This window comes from Mus caroli, unplaced genomic scaffold, assembly GCF_978045245.1.
Source record: "Mus caroli unplaced genomic scaffold, Mus_caroli_1 scaffold_10, whole genome shotgun sequence".
NCBI classification, from domain to species: domain Eukaryota; kingdom Metazoa; phylum Chordata; class Mammalia; order Rodentia; family Muridae; genus Mus; species Mus caroli.
The window spans coordinates 35,680,924-35,702,692 of record NW_028227265.1 but is presented as its reverse complement, the minus strand read 5'-3'; the positions used below and the strand labels follow the sequence as shown (position 1 = coordinate 35,702,692).

The following is a 21,769-nucleotide window of genomic DNA, read 5'->3' as shown; positions in this document are numbered from 1 at the left end:
CGCGGCTCCCTCGCGCTCTCCCCGTCTCCTGTCCGCTCCGCCGAGCGATGCGAGTTCTGGGCCCCGGCGACGCCGCCTCCTGCTAGAGAGAGCTGCACCCCCCCACCCCCAGCCCGGCCCTCTGCCCAGCCCTGCTCCGCGCGCGGGGGTCGGAGAAGGCGCCGCGGACGCACCGACGGCCGAGGAGCGGCGATGCACATGCACTAGCGGCACCCCCTAACTCACTCCCTCCACACCCCGCGCCGCCGCCGCCTCCACCTTCTCTGCCTCCGCCTCCTCCTCCTCCGCCTCCGGCAGCCGCGGCAGAAGGACCCACCCTGCCCCCCACCCCACCCTCCGCCGGCTCCGGCTGCGGATCCAGCCTCGACTCCTATTTTATTTATTTTGGGTCGTGCACTAGCCTCGGTGCTTGCAACCCGCGCCTCCCCGGCCCGCGGGCGCCTCCTCTCTCGGCTCCGGAGCCCCAGACCCCGGCTACCCTCACCTCGACACCCCCAGACCCCAGCCAGCCGCCGCTAATCTTCGCCGCTGGAATCTTAATAGAGGCTGTCCTTTTGGGGGGATTCAGGTCTTTCGACAATTTTGTTCCCAGCCAAGGAGAGGATATCGTGATTTTCTCCCCTTTGAGCCCAGGCTCTGCTCTGTGGGGGGGTGGGGGGCGCGCCGACCCGGGGAGTCGTGCCAGCCAAGTCGTGCGGGCTGTGGCAGGGAAGGGGCCACCATGGGATGTACGCTGAGCGCAGAGGAGAGAGCCGCCCTCGAGCGGAGCAAGGCGATTGAGAAAAACCTCAAAGAAGATGGCATCAGCGCCGCCAAAGACGTGAAATTACTCCTGCTGGGTAAGGACCTCGGTAGCCACCCCCGCCCCTCGACCCCCGCCACAGTTCCCTACCCGACTTGCGCCCTGGGAGACCTGGTCCCTGAGTTGGCAACACCTTGTGCCCAGGAGCGCCCACCCCGTGCATGCCTTGAAGCCCCCTTCCCATTTCCATGAGCTGACACTCATCAGTTTTCCCCCCCTCTCTGTGTCCCAACAGGGGCTGGAGAATCAGGAAAAAGCACCATTGTGAAGCAGATGAAGTAAGTCCCTGTGTCATTGGGATTTGTACTTTTATTAAGAATAATTTTATATCGTTTTTATTATCTTGCTCACGCATATTTGCTCTCCAGGCCTGCTTTTTAATTCGCGCACACACAGAAGAAACCCGAGGTTGCCTCCCCTCCCCCACTCCCTACGTTGGTTCTGGGTCCCCCACCCCAACTCCTGGGGTCGGTGTTTGCGGGGAGGGAATGAGAGCGCCTCTAGTTGTATGAATGACAGTGTCCGCCATATTGATCAGAACATCACACTATTGGCGTGCTTATGATCATAACTCTTGCTCGTGGAGTATTTCGTGTTTCGCTACCTCCATTTCTCTCTCTGCCTCATCTTCTTTCCCCTCCTCCTCCACCCCACCCCTCGAATCCCACTTCCCCCTGCTTCTCTTGAGGCAGTGATTTTGAACTTGACTAAAACATGGAGGGGACCCAGCCCTAGCAGATTGGGGTGGAGGATCAAGTGTTTGCTGTTCACGAGTTTGGTGCTGAATTCCTGGTGGCTGTGGCTGTGGCTTAGACGCCCCCCCCCCCCAAAAAAAAAGCGAGCAAGGGTTAGGGGAGGGGGCGTGCACTGGGGAGAAAGGATGGATTTCCAAGCGGATGTGACAGACACAGCCTTTTCCAAGGCAGAGGTGGGAGGGTCTGTGGGGCTGAAAGCCAGTCTCATCTGCTCTCCAGCCCCTCTCCTCCCTGGCCCTCCAGCCTTTGCTCTTCTGACACCCGCAGGTTCCAGTCACTGTGTAGCCTTTATCGTATTTACACTCTGTATTCTACCTTCAATGCGGATTTCAGGCCCTACTTGCCACCGCCCCCTTTCTGCCTTAGATATCAGTTTCCCCTCCTAATTAACTGGGGGTGGATTTGAGTGATGGTTGAAAATTAAAACAAAATGGGATATTCCTTCCTTTCCACATTTCCCCACTAAGGAGCCTCGCCCGTCCTTCCTCCTCTCTGGCTTGCTTCTTGCCCCATCCACTCCACGGTTCCCGGTGAGCCTCCAGGCAGCTCTGCCTGGGGAGGGGTGGCCGACAGGGAACCGGTGCGTGCCTTCCGGGCCTCCTGGCCCTGTTTCCGTTGGCCTGTCAGTTCGGGACGGAGGAGTTCGTTAGGACCGTTTAGCGAGGATTCCATGTCGCTTTGCTGTGACACCTTCGTGCACATACAGCTCCTAATTAGAGGTTGCTGTGCAGTAAACAAAAATGATTATTTTTCAACTTGACAGAATAGCCGAAGTAATTGCATCCCGTAGGAAAACAATGGAAAATAAAAGCCCCTTTCGAGGGAAGGTGGGTGGGAGACAAATCGTGCTTGTGGTTTCAAAACCAAGAAGCAAAAATTCTTGCATGTGTAACAGGCATGACAAGCGAGTTCCAGGCGGCGCCATGATGGTAGGGAGCAGCGACTAGGAGACAGTTTCTCCCATCTGCTTGGCATGTTCTTATTTGCGTTCGAGAGCTCCCGGGGGCTTTCTTCTCACAGGCCCCTTCGGCTAGCCTCACCCTTCTGAGCCACCAGTAATTTGGCCTGGGGTTTCTCTGGGGCTTGTGCAGTCCAAATGGATGGGGAGGCGGGGCCTGGGGAATTGCTCTTTGCAACAAGGTGCATGTTGCATCTGCCTGGAGCCCTCGCGTGTCGGGAAATGCAAACCGCGCCACCTCTTTCTCCTTAGGGGCAGGTTTCAAAACTTCACAAGTCTGTAATCCACTGTGGCAGGCCGGGAGTCCGGTAGAAGCCTCGGCCTCCCGAGCCGGGGTGAGGTTTCAGGCGTTGTAAGTGGTGGACAGCGCCCAGCCGAGGCTGGAAAAGTCGATGGGGCTGAGCTTGGCTCGGCGGTGCTCGGCTCCGCTCGGCCTGACCTGGGAGCGGGGCTCGGAGGATCTCGACAGTGTTCGGAGCACAGTCGGGGTCCAAGCGGAGAGGGCCGAGCGGCTTCGGCGGCTTCGGAAAGGCCCCGAAGACATTCGGAAACCCTCGGCGAGAGGAGGGCAAAGGAGGTGGAATTGGGGGTGTGGGAGGGGATGGCAAAGAAACTTTGCATCCACCAAAGCAGCTTGCTACCTGCTCTTCCTGAATATGCCTCATAAATTAGGTTGATTTAATAAGAGGTTTAAAAATACGTATCGAGTCCCCAAAAGGGCAACTTGCCTTTTTTATTCAAAGAAAGCTTAGCTCTCTGAGGAGATCCGTGTGCCACTTTAGAATGGAAATTCCTGATTAAGTCCTGGGGCACGAAATCTTAAAGGAAGACTGAGGAGGCATTCTGAGGAAAGTCCTGTGTGTCTGACTTATATTGGGTTGCACTGAAGAAGATGGAGTGAAGTGTCCGATGTTTGATTCGATTTAATCGGAAATCAGAACATTTTTCTCTTTTCCTGCATTTCTTCCTTTCTCTATTCCCACAAACACCTTTTCTGTGAAAACTGCCTGTCAAAACTGAGATTTTTTTGTAATTGATTTTTGTTTGTTTGTTTCGCTTTAAGAACAAAATGTGCCAGATCTCTTTAGGAAATCGGCTAGGTTTGATCAAGATGTCCACCAGAAATGGGTGTGAGCACGCCAGTTGTGCCACAGAAGACCCAGCTGAAGCATTCATGAATGGCAGTTTTTCCTATGAGCTGGGCCTGAAATAAATCAGATCAGGGCCTTGTGCCAAGCTGAATGCAGGACTTGTTTTATTAACCACAAAATGTGAGGTTGGTGTCATTGTATCCCGGTGACAGATTCTTTGGAGTCCTCACTTCCAGAGATGGGTTTTGAGATCACCACTTGAGTGAGAGTCATTTGTAGCCGGGGAAGATTGTACTTTCTGGGTGGGGCCAGCCCAGAAAGCCTCGGTAGCATTTGCAGAAAGCAATTTCCTGTTTCCCTGTGCAATATGATTGGTGACGAGCCCGTCAGGCCATATGTGTAAGTTAATTCAGATGCTGTGTTACTTCACCTAGGCAGATGAAATTAGATGGTTACAGAGTCTGCTGTTGGTGACACCCTGTGAGGAGCCCGGAATTGGACCTAGTAGCACAGCCCTTTGGGTTGAGAGGAAGAATATTGATATTCGAATGTTATCAGATCCTTTGTCATCAGCATTTTCAGAAAGCAAGGAGCTGCTTCAGTCGGCTTGTGTCCTCATCCAGGTTGTGGTCTGTTGCTTATGAGGAAGAATCAGAATATGTGTCCGTAGCAGCTGAGATGAAGCCATTAGGGACTGGCAGGCAGAGATGCTGCTTAGAGCAGGGTGTTATTACCCTCATCAGCCCAGGACCATTATGGAGACAAACCTTTGGAATTTTTCTGCCCAATACAATACAATACATAAGGGGGAGTTTGCATCAATTTTCAGAAGCCTAATTCTCAAGTGTCTAAAATCTTTTGGCGTGTGTGTGTGTAAAGAACAACTCCAGGGAGTCTGTTCTTCCTTCTACCTTTGCATGGGTTCGGAGATCGAACTCAAATTGCCAGCCTTGTGACAAAGTGCCTTTATCCACTGAGCTATCTCGCTGGCGCTGCCTTTACCTTCGTTCTCTCTCTCTCTCTCTCTCTCTCTCTCTCTCTCTCTCTCTCTCTCTCTCTCTCTCGTGCATTTGTGAATTAGTGTCTGGAAGGTCTCTGTCATGCAATACAAGACATTTAAGTTCCAAGACATGAGCAGTGGTGATTGAAGTAGTGCAAGGGCAGCCTCACATGTCCTATGAGTTGGGGTGGCTCCTTTTCTCTGCGTGGCAGTTTGCTTGTGTTAGGGGCCTGGGACCTCACGTGGGATATAAACTCATCATTGTTTCAGTAATTAGGGATGCTTTTACACAGACGAATAAAACTTTTAAGGCGAGTATAAGTTTTATTGGATTTCTGAACCCTTGCAAAGAAACGTCTTAGAATTATATTTTATGATGCATAGAATCAATAGAGTGTCACTTTAACTGACCTCCCAGTTCTGAACACTGGGTGACAGATGCTTGGACGTGGCACTGTAAAATGACCGCTGGACTTGCTCTAAACATTATAATTTGCCTTGACTCGAGGTGCAATGTTTACTGGGGTACTTACCCCACATTCTCTAGAGCATTAGGTTTTTGTTTTGTTTTGTTTTTCAGTAAGTAGAGGTTAAAGTTTGCAAAAAAGGCTTGGCTTACTAAAGGCTAGTAGACTTTACCTGTATAGGCAGAATGAAATGAAACATTAATTTCTGGAGTGCAATTTTTAAAGAAATTTAAGGATTTGCCTATTGAAGATATCACTGTTCATACAAACATCCCAGCCCTTACAACTGAGGCTTTAGCATAGCACTCTGTCAGGGAAGGTGGTGGTTTTGAAAGGTCATTGTCTGCCAAAATGATGGTAGCTTCCTCCCAGCCGACCTTGACTTTATAACTGGGTGTCAAGACCATTTGTTTGGCTTCAGGCCTGTGGTGCTTTCAGCATCTAGTGAGTGACAGGCATTAACAGAGGGGGAGGTGACAACTTGCAACCATTACTTTGTGCAAATACAGCCATCTGAAAGGGCATTTCCTACCCTTGTCCAAAGATCTCTCAGTGACAGTAGCAGCCCACTGAGAGCTGCTCTTCAAGATGGTGGGGTTGCTGTTTCTGTAGTCACTTTGTTGGCTGCCCTCCCTCCCCACTTCTGTCTCCACATTTATTCAAGTAGATGTACCTTGCTCCCCGGAGACAGTGTGAGTGCGAACCGAATGGCAGACCCAGGAGCAGCAGAGGAGTCCTCCCTCGATGTGGATGGCGCTCTCTCCCTTCTTGCTGTTCACTGAGGTGCAATTCTTGAACCTCAATGGATTCTGAGATGGAACCTGTGTACTTGAGGAAAGGTCTGTGGTCATTGGGTTAAGTAGGTGAAGCTTTTACGCAGACTGGGAAGGCTGAATAGGAATCCAGCATTGCTTCCCCCATGTTTGGGAAGCCGGTTCGGTGCTCAGGAGGCTGGCTTGCTTCTTTTAATGCCTGGGGTGCCTAGATTCTCTTGTGCATCTTAGGAGGCCACGTCTGTTAGAGTTAGGCTGAGATCACTGGTGGTTTTCAGCTGCTTATCCTACACTATGTCAGTTAACGCTGGAGATCTGAGCAGAGTAGGGCCTACTTTCCTGACTTGTGCTCATGTGAATGCATTAATGTGGGTGTGGGCACTTGATTTCCCTGTATGCCAGGCTGCGTTCAGTTAGACCAGCGCTTCTCAACCTTCCTAATGCTGTGACCCTATAATTCAGGTCCTCATGTTGAGGTGACCCCCCCAGCTATACAGTTATTTTCATTGCTACTTGATAAGTGTAATTTTACTACTGTCATGAATCTTAATATAAACATTTTTAGAAATAGAGGATTGCCAAAGGGGTTGAAGCCCACAGGTTGAGAACCTCTGGAACCCATCTTACTCTGAAAGGCAACCAGCAAGACGGCGATAGGATATGGTTTCCTGCTGAAAATCATTTGGGCAGGGTTACCCTCCAAAGCTGACACTAGTAAAGAACAACTTTTAATTCTGAAGAAAAAAAAGTATATATGTATGTGTGCTCATGCACATAACTGCATGGGCTTAAAATCAGGTGCATGTTTGTTGATTTCATTACAGAAGGTCTTAACATGCTCAGATGAACTATATTGTAGGAATTGGTTTAAATTTATATCCTATTTGTATTTTATCACATTTTTCTCATTATGCCGCCTAGCCCTGGTGAGAAGGACATTGTTGAACAATCAGCAGTTTGTACATGGGGCAAGCGGAGAAATAGTGGTAGCCTGACTGGCCTGGGCAAACAGATGGCTTCTCACTTAGAGAAACCAGTTGGCATGCTTCTCTGGAGTGGAGAGATGTTGAGAAAATTACTCTGCAGCCAGGCTGCTGGCCTTAAAACGTCAAGTCTAGATTCTATTGTGTAGATGTGTGTGTGTGTGTGTTACCTCTTGCCTATGAGACAGGGCTGACAATCAAAGCAACTATTCAAAGTTGGTGCAAGAATGAAATGAGTTAACATAGGAAAGACTTATAACTGTGCCAGGAACATAATAATCATTATACAAAGGTTAGTTCCGTTTTTATTCCTTTGATTGATTAGCGGGTGTTTATTTCCCCTATGCAGTTCTCTTGGAAGTATGGACTTGGCTGACCTCTGAACCATAGATGAGGGACAGTGGTTCACACTCTGCTCAAGACCTCTTCCCCTTGCCTACTCTGCAGCACCAGTTACATAACACATCATGTCGTCAGAACTGAGGTGACATTTCTTTATGGCGCAGCTGCTTCAGCCCAAGAGACTGGGGTAATATTACAGAGTGGGAAAGAGCACTGAACCCAGGGTACAGACGGGCACCCCTGCTCCTGCTTGTGAGCACAGCTTCTTGAAAGACTTGGATCAAGTGAGCCCAAGTCCCTTAATGGGCTGTGAAACTGAGTGTGTAGCCCAATCTATCTCTCTTTCTCTCTCTCTCTCTCTCTCTCTCTCTCTCTCTCTCTCTCTCTCTTTACCCCTCTCCCTTTCTTCCCCTCCCCCACTCGATAGCATCTTGCAATACTACAGATAAAAGCATCCATTATGGTTCTATCCTGAGAGGGTATGTGATACCCATGAAAGTCTTTTAGGGGTCATATAACTATACAATAGAATCTAGACCATAAACCCTGCCAGCCAGCAAAGTCATAGTACTGAAAAGCATTCTGACAAAAACATGTCTAGCTGAACTTTTCATGGAGAAATGGTTCCCAAACCAAAAAGTCCTGCTAGTGTGAAACATGATGTCACTGGTGGAAGAAAGAACCAGAGAGAAGTGGTAGCTTCTAGGATGTTCAAAAGTGGAGACAACCCAGCCATTCACCATGGATGGATGCATGTACAGGAATGTGTCTGGGTTCATATGCCAAAGAGCCAGGGAATAGGGATAGGGACTTGTGTTGTAATCTTTACTCATTCGCTGGTTGACTCTGGGCAGACCATTTAGCTCTTCTTGGCCCTGGGTGGTTTGTCTCTTACCTAGTGGATGGCTTTCACTGTGAAATTTCTCTAGTGTCTTTTCTAGCTCTAAGGCAACAGTAAATGCAGAGAGAGACCTGGAATCTGGAAATAGAGGAGGGAGAGGGGGAGTATCTGCCACCCACAGCTTTCATCCGCTGAGCTGTCTTTAGTTCTAATATGCTTCACAGAGAAGAGGAAAAATATTGTGCTTTTCATAGCACCAAAAAAATTAAGGTAAAATAAAATCCTGCAAGACTAATAGAATTTGCCCCTTGCTTTGTCAACTGTCTGAGAAGCAAGCAAAATGGAAACTGGAGGGTAATATACAAGAATAAGACTCCATGGCCAAGGATTTACCCTGACTTCTAGGTTTGTCTTAGATCACAGATAGGTTTTCTATAGAAGCTTGTCACCTGTAAGTCAGGAGAGGTAGCATACACGTACATATAAGCTCAGAGGAACACAAGGACCACTTTGTGGGATCAGCTGGGTTTCCATAGGAGTGTTTAGAGCAATAGAGCAAGATTCTGTCTCAAAAGAAAAGGATGAAAGAGAGGAGGAGCCAGAGAAAGAATGTTACTTATAAGAATACCTTCCCTGTAAAGTGGCCCAGGGTCATCTTTGGCCCCCACATGCATACCACACATTGTAAACTAATTAGATGTTAATATGTTTGTTCCTTAGTAGTCTGGGTGTCCCTTCTTCACCAAGATGATTCCTCATTCCCACAGGCACTAAAAAACTGATACAAAGAAACTGCTCACAGAATACTGACTGATGTGCATAGGAATATGCCTCGTTACTTTGCTTAAGTCAGAATAATATTGAACGCTTTTAGTGGCTATGGCTGTTCAATCTGTTATCTTCATTTGTGGTTTCACAGCAGTTCATGAGGAAATAGCATTTACATCCTACAGCTAAGAGGCAAGGATCAGAGACATTAAATAGTTTGTTCAAGGTCATACAAGTTAGTAAGTTAGTGGCAGTCTCGTTCAGACACTGATTTGTTTAATTCCAAACCTGTCCCTTCCATTGCTACACCACACTAGTTCTTAATAGCTGATTACCACCAGTATGGACAATGGGAACTAGAATCTGGGGTCTGAAATCCATCTATAAATTGGATGTCACCAGTTTTGACCAAGGTTGGTGACTGAGAGACTAGCACGGGCCCAATAATGCTGCTATTCTTCGAAATGTAGTAGTGCTGGTGGTCCTCTTGTATCACGTTGACTTGGACACCAGTAGTAGTTTTCCCTAGCAACCACCCCGAGAGCTCCTGTCTTTTCTATCCCTGCCTTTGAGGTGTGAGCCATGCTCCTGTGGCAGCAGAGAGGAGCTGCTTCTGAAAGCCTTGGCTTTGACTCCTGGAGGTGGCTTAGCAAAGACTGTGGGAAGACAGGAAGGAGATACAGCCACAAACTCAACCACAGGGATGAGGCCAGCATGCCATGCACATAGAGAGGAGAGTGTTAGTCCCTAGCCTTGAAGAACCCAGGGCTTCCTTGATGTCTGTGTGTGCAGTGTGCTATGTGAAAACAGGGCGTGGCTTCTCAGGCAGGGAGATCAGGGAAGTCACCTGAATAAAATGACCCATGGGACACAACTTCAGAACAAGTGGTAGTTAGCCTGGTGGAAAAGGGAAAGCCAGCAGAGGACCAGAATGTACAGAGGCTGGATGTGTCGCCCAGAAGATGCTAGGGATACGGGTAACTCTCGTTCTGACTGGAGCAGTCTGTGAAAGAAATGTTAGAAAACGAGGGAGGAGAGGTGAGGTGGACACCAGATCATGGAAGATCTAATGTGCTGTGCTAACAACTTGATTTTATTCTGAAGATACCAAACTGCCACCAAAAGGAAATGGATGGCAGGGTCAGTGCATTCGAGTCTGGGAGAGCAGATGGAAAGTCACTTGTACAATCCAGGCAGGAAACCATTTGGAACTAAGTTAAAGCAGCGGGGGTGGGGCGGATGGGGGAGGGGGAGCAGGCGGAGGAGGGGCAGGAAGAATGCCTATTTGGGCAATGAGGTGATTAAACTTGCCTGAAGATTGGTTGAAAGGTGGATTGAGGAAGAGAGCAAGTTTTGACAATATTGACAAGAATGTGTCTAGGATTCCTGGTTGGGGTCTCTGATGGGTGTTTATTCCCTTAGCCAAGAGGAAGAAAGAGGGAAGGTGTAGGGAGAGAAAGATGGCAGCGTAAGCAGTGAGTGCTGTGGAAGTTGATTACCTCAGCAGGCCAAGTGAGCTGGGCAGAAAGGCATGTGTACATCCTCACAGAGAGATCCCCGAATAACTTCAAAAGAACGGCCTGAGATGGAAAGGAAAAGGGACCCCAAGGCAGAACAACATCATGAAAATAAAGGCAGGGACCATTGAGGATGGGTCAGATATTCCCAGTGTAGGAGACAGTGAAGGCTGGCAAGTGTCTTTTGAGTGTGGCAAGTTGGTGATTTGAACAAGAACATTCTCAGTGGCGTGGTGGGAGAAAAGCCAAACTGTAGTAGGAGTTAGGTGTGTGCGTCTGAGGAACGAACACAGTAGGGTCATGAATGGAGACCTGCTTACCTCCTGCATCAGCCTTGGAAGGGAGGAGATGAAGGTGAGGAGTGAGGCAGAGGTGTGGGGCCCGAGGAGGGCCTGATTCTTTGCCTTCTCTCGGCTAACATGGGAATGCTTAGGTTCCTTGCAAAGCTGGGGGTGTGGGGGGGCTCAATGGAAGCAGAAATTAAAGGCACAGAAAGAAGAAGATGAGGGAAGGAGCAGAGCACCCTGTCCCCCACCGACCCCCAGTTCCCTAGGATGCACAGCTTGTGCTGGACGGGCTACACCATGCTTCCTGCTTCTGATGGGACCTCTAAGAACTGAGAGTGTGTGGAAGAGTGGGGGGCGGGGGGGGCAGGGTTAAGAGACACCTTCACCTTCCCATTTCTTTTCCTCTCTGAAGTGGGAAAGAAAGCTGTGTTTGCTTATTGGAACTCCAAGGGCTTGTCTCCTCTGTTCTGTTCAAACCATTTAGCCATTCACATATCCAGTACTTACCTACTTCCTGTTATGTGCTAGGTACGGCTTTGCGTGCTTAGAGATTCAGTGGTGAACAGGGTACGTCTCCAGGACATCAAGCAGTCTCCATGTGAGCTTAGTAATAACAGACTTGAGTTTTTGTTGTTGTTGTTTTGTTCTGTTTTTTTAGTCACACCTTTGGAACAGATCTTGGGCTAATTGCAGAAGGCTCCAGTCCCTATTCTCAGAGACCTGGCTTCATCACAGGAGATAACCAGAGGCATGAAGGTGGTGAGAGGCAGCAAGGGCAGGTTTAATTTGGGTGGGAGCCTGGGTTGAATTGGGATGGGGCTGATTGGAGAAATGAAAGCTCAGTAGATACCTCTTACTGGCTGCAGGCCAGTAGTGGAACTGGTTGTCACAGCAGCTCAGATATAGAAGTGACTCCGGCTTTCCCAAGGGTAGTGACCCTGGGGTGGGCATGTGACTTAAGCCAGGCCTTTCTCTGGGATTCGTATGAAAAGGAAGCTGTTCAGTTGTACCCAGTGGGGAGCAAAGACAGTGGAAACCTGGAGCTGTCTGAGGCCAGGTTTGCACATCTCTGTTGTCCCCTACAGAGAGAAGCTTGCTTAGAGGGAGGCAGACGGGGGCTATGAGAGTTTGGGAGACAGGGATCAGGGAGAAGAGACGTCTGATGGTCCTACTGCAATCTAGGAAGTTGAGAGAACAAATCAGATCCTGCCTTTTCTTCTAACTGACTTGACAACTAGTTTTTCATTGTTGTTTTAATGTGGTGCTGAGGATTGAACTCGGGGCCTTTCACATCCTCCTTTGCAAGTACTTCTACCACTGAGTTGCTATCACAACGTATGAACTGGGCTTCTGTCCCTTTCTGTCCCTTATAGCCGTAATCATCCCACAGAAGGGGAAGAGCTTGCAAAAAGGCCAAAGAATGAGTACTAGGTAAAGCATAAAATCAAGTCCTGACAGCCAGGGCTATACAGAGAAACCCTGTCTCAAAAACCCAAAAAAAAAAAAAAAAATCAAGTCCTGAGCATGGATGGGCCCTCATGTAGTAGACAGTTTTGTATATGACAAGGTTGGGGACTTCAGGGAATATGACAAGTGACTGGAAAGGAGGAATAAGACTGGCCTGTAGGTTCTCCTGATCATTAGGTACAGAGGTAAAGAGAAGAGATTCTTGCAGGAAGACTAGTGTCTGGTGGGACTTAGGGCTGAGAGCATCCTTCTGGTGTGAGTCTGTGGTAGAGCTTGTATCAAACCAGCAGGTTGGAAAGCAGAGTATCAGGAAGCGCCAAGGCTCAGGAGAGGAACCAGGTCAAGCCATGAGCTGGCATCTTGGGTTCTTTAGCGTCAGTTTCTGGAAATGCTGAGCAACGAGTTTGAGAGGAACTTCTTTAGTTTAGAGAAGGGGTCTGGTAGGATCTTGGGAGTACATGTCATTCCCTGGGGTACTTATGGACAGGAGGAATCTATAAGGTGGATGTGAGCCAGGGCACCTACCTGCATGGGCCCCTATGGGAAGCTCCACCTAGCAATGGGGCCAAGAGGTCAGAAGCCCTGGAGGAAGCTGAGAGTGCCAGGGAGGGAATGGGCATCTGGAAGACATGAGAAATGAGGAAAGACTTAGTGTTCGGTGACTCAAACTACTGACCTCTGAAAGAGAGGAAAGGGACAGGACAAACTGAAGAAAATCTCAGTGGCAGAAAGAAATCTGGACTAAGAGTCAAAACACTCAAGTCCCTGTGACCCTGGCAAGTTCCCTAATTTCTCAAGGTCTCAGCATTCTGCATGTAACTTGTGGAACCTGGACTGATCTGTTAAGTTTCTGGTTCAGTCTTAAGATCATAATTTAAATCCTGCTATTCAGCAAAACCGATGCTTTCCCAGTAAGGGATTTCCTCTTTCTCCCATGGTCATTTCCAGCTGACATAACAAATATAACAAAATTAACCTTTCAAGTCCCTAGTGCTAAGGGAGAAAGAAACTGGGATGTCAGGGATTTGTGGACACACACACCTGTTGGTCCATGTGTTCTCTGCCCTGAGGATGTAGAGATTTGTTGCACACTGTTGGGGTTGCCAGAAGGACCGGTGCTGACAAGAAGACAAAGGCAAGACAACTTCTGGAGTCCCTGAGTGAATTTACATGGAGAGGAGGTAGGCTTGTCAGCCTGACATGCTGTGTGTGGAGCTCCGGCCAGGGCAGGTATAAACAAGCCTGGGAACCCATGTCTTAGGAGGTCGACTAGCCTGAGGACACTGGAGGGTAGGGACAAGAGGCTCCTGATGTAACTTCGCATTCCTTCACAGATCGCCAACCCCCATCAGTGGGGGGCATCTGGGGACAGGTAGTGGAATGACAGAAAGGAGAACTTAGTTCTAAGCCATCCCTTCTGCACTGCCCACCCCATGTGAAGCTCTATGGCCGTTTCTGCTTTGGATGTTTCCTTAGACCTGCAGCCATCAATGGGCCTTATTACTCTACCTTTGACACATGGGTGTTTACTTTTACAAATATCAGTGAAGGACCAGCTGCTTTTTGGCACTTTCTTCTCTCTCATGAGCTCAAGAGGATGGACAAACTTCTGTCGTCAGGATGTGACAGCGTTAGGGAAGGGACACAGTGAATAAATAAGGAAAATTAGCTTATTTCCTAGAGTGGTGTGTGTCCCCCATGAAGGAAATTGGGGTTGAATAATGGGAAATCGTTAGGGAGAGAAGGGATAAGGAAGCAAGCCCAAATGCAAAAGCCCTGAGACAGGAATCAGCAGAGGCCACAGCAGAGAGAAGGGATAAGGAAGCAAGCCCAAATGCAAAAGCCCTGAGACAGGAATCAGCAGAGACCACGGGGATGGAGGAGTGAGGCCTGGTAAAGCTGAAGGGGCTGAAAGGGCAGCAGTAGAACGTGGGATTCATTATGAATGCCATGAGAGATGTGACTGTGTGTTTAAAAGATCCCCATAGGGCTGGTGAGATGGCTCAGTGGCTAAAAGTACCTGCAGCCAAGTTGGAAAGCCTGAGTTCAATCCCAGAACTCAATGGTGGAAGGAGAGAACTGACCACCACTAGTATATATATATATATATATATATATATATATATATATATATATATATATATATATATACACTACACATACGTACACATACTATACTACATACATACATACATACACACACACACTGGAGGGGGGAGGATAAATGTAAAAATTAAATGTAGAAGTCTAAAATATCCCTCTATGTTCAAGAAAAGAGAAAACCAGGAAGACAGAAGTTGTGGCATTTTGGTTGAGGGACTGGGGTGCGGGTTGAGGGGAGGAGTGGACTGTGGGGGCACCTGGGAGCGTCTGTGGGAGGTGGAAACAGTCCATGCCCTAATTGTGCTCATAGTTACACAGCTGTGTATTTTTTCAAAAGGGTGGATTTACTCTGGGTTAATATACTTCAATAAACGTGTCTAGTAAAGTATACAGGATGCCATGTGTATATATAGGTGTATAAATAGGTTATACCTGTAATCCCTGAACTCATGGAGCTGAATCAGGAAGATGGCCAGTTGGAGGTCTGCCTGGCTTGTAGAGGGAGGCTGTCTCAGAAGTAGGGATGGGGGGAAGGGGATAAGAGAAAGTGGAAGGTAAATATGACTAGGAGGTATTATATAAATTGATGAAACTGTCAAAGAATCATTTTAAACTACAATTTAAATTTAAAGGGAACCACAGTAATCTTGGACAGAACTGTCATGTCTACTGTGTGGAGGATGGTGGCAGGGAAGTCTAGAGGGAGAGGCCACCAGGCAGATGGGCAGTTCCTTCATCCATGCCTTCTTACAGCTTAGACTGTATCGCATGTTGTTCTGGGGACTTCCTCACATCGGTTTATTGATGTGTGTTCCTAGTCTTCCTGTTTACACAGCTTTCCTTTACAACTGTTGTATAAGCTCGAGTGGATAGAAGCCATCTGCCTCATGGGGCAGGCCCACAGGATGGACGTGCTTACCACATCAGTGCCCTTACATCCAAGGGCCGCCTTCAAGTTCCTCAGCCCTTTGAGCCAGGTCTGGTCTAGCTGAACAGAGAGCATAGATACACATGTCACACTATCCCCATTTTATAGATAAAGAAGTCAAGGTGAAAAGAAATGCATACAGCAGCATCCAGAGTCATGAGCTGTGGTGATATGGAGTTTGCCCTTTCCATAGCCATCATCGTGGTGTGGGTGGGAAATTAAACAGTTTTTCCGAATCTTAATTTAATCATTGACAAGAGACAAAAACTGAACAATCCCTGCGAATACACTGTAAGGATTGAATGAGGCCATGCAGCTGAGAACGGTTAGCAGGTTAGCACCTAGCTCAAGTTTTCAAACTAGCTATTGCTGTCACTTTATTTTAGTAACAAAATGGTTTCTTGTTAGTGACTAGTCCATAACCACTGGTGTGCGCACAGTGGGTCTGGATGTTGGATCTCAGGGTATCTCCGGCCATGGCAGAGCTAACTCAGTTTAGTGTGTTCTTATTACCAGTTGCTCAGTTCAGAGCTAACGACTTGTTACCAACTCAGATACTTAAACACACTAGTAACTATGGAGTACTCACCATGGCGGGGCACTGTAGACAGATTACAATAGTGTCAATTCCACATCTGCCCCTTGTAGCAGAGCTGTTTTTATGGCTGGTGAGCCCTGTCACCACATGAAATGGAAGTCTCCCTGGTAGCTCCCACCAAGGAAGACATCTGGGAAGACTCCCTGGAAGTAGTAACATTGAAACTATTTTGAGGGCTGCAGAGAAGTCTCGGTGGTTGCTCTTCCAGAGGCTCTGGGTTCAATTCCCAGCACCTGTGTAAACTACCAACTTCCTGGCACTCCAGTTCCAGACCTGGCCTCTGCAGGCACTGCATTCACATGCTATGCAAATATACCTACAGGCAAAACACCTATACACATAAAGTGAAAATAAATAACTAAAAACAAGGAAAGAAACTGTTTTGCAAAGTTAATTAAGAGGCTGTAGGGTTGCCTCAGCAACTAAAGCAGTGGCTGATCTTACAAGGAACCCAGGTTCGATTCCCAGCACCCACATGGTGGCTTACAATCATCTGTAACTCCTGTTCTAGAGGATCTGACACTATTTTCTGGCCTCCGTAGGCCCTAGGCTCACAAGTGGTGCACAGACACACATGCAGGCAAAATACCCTTACATATAAAATTTAAAAAAAAAAAAATTAAAGAGTGCATATATATTTCTAATTTTTTGTATTTTAAGACATCTTATTTTTAAATTATTCATATATGTGGAGTCCAAAAGTAAACATTGGATCTCCTGGAGCTGGAGTGATAGGCATTTATGAGCCACTGATGTGAGTCCTAGGAATTGAACTCTGGTTCTTTCTGTTAAAAGCATTTACACATTCTTAACTCCTTAGCCATCTCTCCAGCCCATGTATATAACTGTTACATAAAACAGAATGTACACACAATGTAGTTTATATCTGTTTCAGATGTTTTTGACAGGCAGTGCTTTAGTAATTATTAGTATGTGAAAAGGCAGGCTATTGCTGGTACCCAGGAATATCTTCCTTCCCAGTCACAGCTCCCGCCTCATCCTTGGGACCTTGGCATTTCTGACAGGTGCCTCCATTCTTTCTCTAGAGTTCACACCAGTGTATGAAGCCTTTAATCAGACTGTCTAGTTTTTGCCTGAGTTTGACATAGTTGGAACTATACCACTAGATACCAAGTCTTGTGATCTTTCTTTCAATGATATGTTTATAATATTTGCCCAAATTGGTATATATAGTTGGGATTTGTTCATTTTAATTGTTATATAATATTATTATATAACATACTGTATATTCATTTATTATTATGAATTTTAATGTTTTATGGAGCACTCAGAAATATTTGTGCACATTCATGAAAATGTACTATATATTACATATTTCCTTGCTGTGTGGTATTATTGTTATAAATCAGCCAGGACTATGCCAGTTTTAAGTTGGAGCTGATTACAAAGAGTGCTGCTTTGAATACATTCATGAGGGTGAGTGACTCTGTGTGTGTGTGTGTGTGTGTGTGTGTGTGTGTGTGTGTGTGTGTGTTCATTCTGGGGCATATGCATTTGTAAAGGGTTCTGATGTGGAATTGGTAGGAATTTTAACTGCCTGCCATGCAACGCTTCCCACACTCTGTGACAGTAAAGTTTTCTATCAGACTAATGGAGGGACCCCTATTGTCAGCGGTTTCTGTTCTACCAGCTTACAGGGCAGTGGGTCTTCACTGTGCATTTGCCTCCCGTGTTCTCAATGGGCTTAGAAGCAGAACAGTTCTCATGTCCATTGAGAAGTTCTTTCCTGTCCTGCTGAGCGGCTTGTACTCTTGCTGACTTTGCCCAGGTTCTAATCCTCTCGTTGGTTTGTAGGCACTCATCGTCGTGGTTCTGCGTCTGGTCCTGTCCCGGTTCTGGGTCCCACCCTCTTCTGTAACTAGTCCTCTCACCCTGCTCATGGTGCGTCTGTGATAGAGACGTGTCCTCATTTTTAATGCAGCCATGTTTTCTTTCTCTTATAGCTACTGGTTTTTGTGTCCTAATTAAGGAGCTTTCCTTTCAAGGTGACAAATGCTGCCCTTCTTTTTTGTCACTCTCTTCAACACACTTTGAGGCTTTTCCCCTTCCTATGGAGCTGTTTGATTTGCCTGTGTGCGCTCTATGATAGGGTCCAGTTTTGTTCCTCCCTAAATGGATGCTCACTTACTCCAGCATCAGTCATGGAGAAAGCCATTCTTCATGTCCCTGTTTTGTGAGATTGATTCTCTGTGCTGTGAACGATGTGTTTATACATAGGGGGGCGGTGGTCTTGACTGATTTTATTCTTAATCCATCACCATAAAGTGTCTTACATTTGATTTAGCAAATGTTCCTCTTTTGTGTTCACAGGCTATTGGCCCTCTGAGTACAAATGCAAGAATTTTTATATACAATGTGTGCATGCGCAAGCACGCGCGCACGCGCGCGCGCGCGCACACACACACACACACACACACAACATTCTTGTGACTTTGATTCTTTGAATTCTCTAATCTGTTAGATTAAAACTGATGTCTTGAAATGTCTAGAGTCTTTCTAATCCATGAGCATGCTCTCACTTGGAGTTACAGTTCACCTGCAGGTTTGCACTTGGTGTGCATCCTTGAGTGTAGGCAAATGTGTAATGGCATGTATGTCTCATTATAATAGCATACCTAGAATTTTCACTGTCCTAAATCTTCCTGTGCTCCCTCTATTCTAATCCCTCTCTCTCTAAGCCCTGAAGACCACTGGCCTTGTCACTATGCTCATCAATTGCTCTCCTGAAAGTCATAGAGTTGTAGGCACGTGGGAATTGTGACCTTTGCAGACTGACTTCATTCAGGTTTCCTTCATCTCTTCTCGGGCTTTAGAAGTCCGCTTACTGTTAGTGCTGAACAAGATTCCGTCATCTGAATTACCATAGATTTCTGCTTTTTCTTCTTTTATGTACATGGTTGGAAGTCTTCATTGCTTCCAAATATTGATGATTATTTTTATAGAGCAGTTAATAGCTGCTGTATATTTCTAAGTGCAGGTTTTATGGGAGACATGCTGTAAGCTTTTTTTTTTTCTTTGTAAATACCAAAGAACACAATTGCTTGGATCAAGTTTTAAAAAGACAGAAACAACAACAAACAGCATTAACCACTAAATTATTCCAGAGTGAGTGTACCCGCCATGTCCCCACCAACAATGCATGAGAGCTCCTGTTGCTCTGTGACCTTCCCAGCATTTGGTGGTGTCAGTGTTGTAGATTTTCAGATCTGTGTGTAGTGGTTCCTCAGGAATGTTAATTCCCTAATGAGGTGATATTGGGCACCTTTCTATTGACTCATTTGCCGTCTCTGTGTCTCCTCTAGCAAGATGTCTTTTGCTCACTTTAAAAGCAAGTGGTTACTGTTCATATTGTTGAGTCTTCAGGATTAGTATAGTTTGGAGCCAGAAAGATGGCTTGGCAGTTAAGAGGACTCAGAAAAGAGCAAAACTTAGTTGCCAGCACTGCTTGTGGGTAACTCCAGCTTCAGGAGTTCTGACGCCGCCCTCTTCTGGCCTGGATGTGCACCTGCAACTCACATACATACACACATACACACTCACATACACACACACACTTTCACCTAATTTAAAAATAAAATAATTAGTATAGTTTGATGAACAGTATTTGTCAGCTATGGGTTTTGTAAGTATTCCCTCTTAGCCTGTGCCTTGTCTTCATTCTTTTGACTTTGTGTATTGATTTTTGTATTCATCAACTTTAAATTTTGTATAAACTCGAATAGTTAATTCCTATGACTGAAAGCAAAACAAGAACAAATCTGATCTTATTTCTCCTGATTTCCAAAGAAATAACTTTAAGGAGGAACTGGAGAAAGCTAGCTGTGGGAAAGAAAAATAACACGTTTTGGACCCCTGTGGTTTGAGATGCTAAACAGAGATGGCCAGTCTGACTCTCACTAGAGAAAGGTCTTGATATTCAGAGACGTTATCCAGACCTTACTCAGGATCGTGCCTTGGCTGGTGATTGGAGAACTAGGGCTGCAGGAGACCTGTATGCCCTGCCCTGTGTGCCCTGGCATGTGCGCCCCACATGTGTGTGTGGCATAGGACTACATATGATCCATCTTGGAGTTCAGATACTCAGTAAAACCCCTCGCTCTGCCTCCTATCTTCTCCTTCTGTCTCACGAGGCCTTCCTTGGCTACTGACAGGGCTTCTGCTGCCTCTTAAAAAGCTGTGTCTACAGATCCAGGTTCCGGCAGCCTGGTTACTGTCAGCTCTTGGTTGAATTCCTGCCCTGAGTTTCTGCCCTCTCCACAATATTCCCTCCCCACAGAGGAAGTCAGTTACCAACTTGTGGGATTCTAAGAACCAAATTAGGAGTTACCTCGGGTATGCTTGATTCCAGAACAGTGGTTGGGATTTCACCACCTTGCTTCGTTATAGAGTGGATTACAGAGAATTTATTTATGCATCATTCTCAGCTCCTCCCTACCAACTGGTGGATGTTGGAGCTGCTTGCAAACAGGGGCAGGGGTTGCTGAAGGATCTTGGGGTTCTCTGAACACAGTCCAGGGGTGCTTTATTCAGTGTTACAGCTTCCTACTCTGCAACACATAGCCCTTCCCAGGGTGACAATAAATTACACAACTGCAGAATTAAACAATGAAGGAAAGGAAGGGACAACTGGATCTTAGCCTGGCTCTGAAATGTGAGCATGCAGACCTCAGCTACTTGGCAGAGGAAGGTCTCTAACAAACAGAGAACCTCCAGCCGGAAGTCCCGCACAGCACTGCTTGGGAGAGTAGGCCTGGCTGTTTAAAGAAGGTAAATATTCTTTTCACTCTGTTTATCAATTCCAGGAGAGTTTTAGAAACTAGGAGGGACATTTACAAAAGAAATTAGTCTTGCGGTGTCTGGAAAATAACTTGAATGCTGAATACGGTAGCAGTATTTAACCTTTGCCCCAATGGCCTTAAGTCGTCATTTTTTTATTATTGTCTTGTGCAAAAAAACAGTGTCCCTGAGGACAACTGATATGCAACTATTTGTCCTTCCCCACCTCTAAATGGTCCCGAGTGCAGTTAACTCCTCTTTGATAGGCATTGTATAATTTCCCTGTCTCTTCACTTGCTGACATCTGTCATACCTGGCTGCTTCCAGCCTTCCTCCAGATCCACCATTTTCCCTCTTCTCTGTGCTACTCTGAATCTATAATGGCCCAGGAATCTAAATGACCAGGCTTGTCACAGTAGTGTGTAGGACAAGAAGAAATAGCGTAGGCCCATGGACAAGGTAAAATAAAAAGTGGGTGCTTATGCTGTGTGCGTGGGCTGTTTTCTTCCATTTCTGCCTCCTTGTGACACGGGACTGCATACACATGAGCTGGTGTTGGGGAGAGGCTACATAGATGCTCTCGGTGGTGGGTAGCTGCTGCCCCTTTGGTCTCTAACTGTCTACAGTTACTCTTTCTCCCTCCCAGCAGACTGTCAGTCAATTCACAGGAATTGCTGGGCAGGTAACAGAGAGCTGCATCTTTAGTCAAGCTGCATCTTTGTTACAAAAGGTGCAGGCAGGCCTTAGCAAACAAGAAGGCCGGCATGAAGCCTCCCAAGCCCTGGTGCTGTGTGGGACTTTCTATAAAATGGTATGGGTTCACCTTGGGTGGGGCTTCCTGACAGGCAGAGGCATTTTCAAGACCTTACCCATGGTTTGGCATCATGGCGTCTGCCTACCTGCGAAAGCTAAATGCTGAACCCGACCCAACTGCTACTTCTGAGTCCAGGTGCCTATTAGCAATTTTAGGAAAGTGAGCATAAGAATTTGGCTGTTTCCAGCTGTTACAACCATCACATGAAACTGGTTGGAGAAATACCGTATGCCTACATCACTGTTGATTCATGTTTTCCGCTTTGTAGATGCATCCTGAGACCTGACTTTGTACCAAACACAGCCTTAGGTATTGGAACTGAGGTACACAAATCTCTGCCTTTAAGGATTGTCTTACATTTTAATGAGGGGAGGCAAGAAATAAACAAGTGAAATGCGTAGGATCCTAGCTGCTGATAGATGCTGTGATGGAAAATGAAGGGAGGAAGGAAAAGAGAGGAGCTATTAGTGTTTAACAG

At 46.7% G+C, this 21,769-nt stretch overlaps 1 protein-coding gene across 3 annotated transcripts in view; it reads left to right on the top strand.

Annotated features, from left to right (window-relative positions):
- The first annotated feature begins 29 nt into the window (after window positions 1–29).
- Window positions 30–21,769, top strand: part of Gnao1 (G protein subunit alpha o1) — a 155,813-nt gene continuing 134,073 nt past the window's right edge. The window contains exons 1-2 of one of the 3 annotated variants that reach the window (XM_029480691.2): window positions 30–839; window positions 1,038–1,080. In XM_029480691.2, the coding sequence (XP_029336551.1) occupies window positions 722–839; window positions 1,038–1,080 (161 nt within the window). In that variant the 5' untranslated portion in view covers window positions 30–721. The remainder of the gene's footprint in view (window positions 840–1,037; window positions 1,081–21,769) is intronic. The other 2 variants (XM_085843700.1, XM_021169561.3) reach the window with 2 other exon arrangements.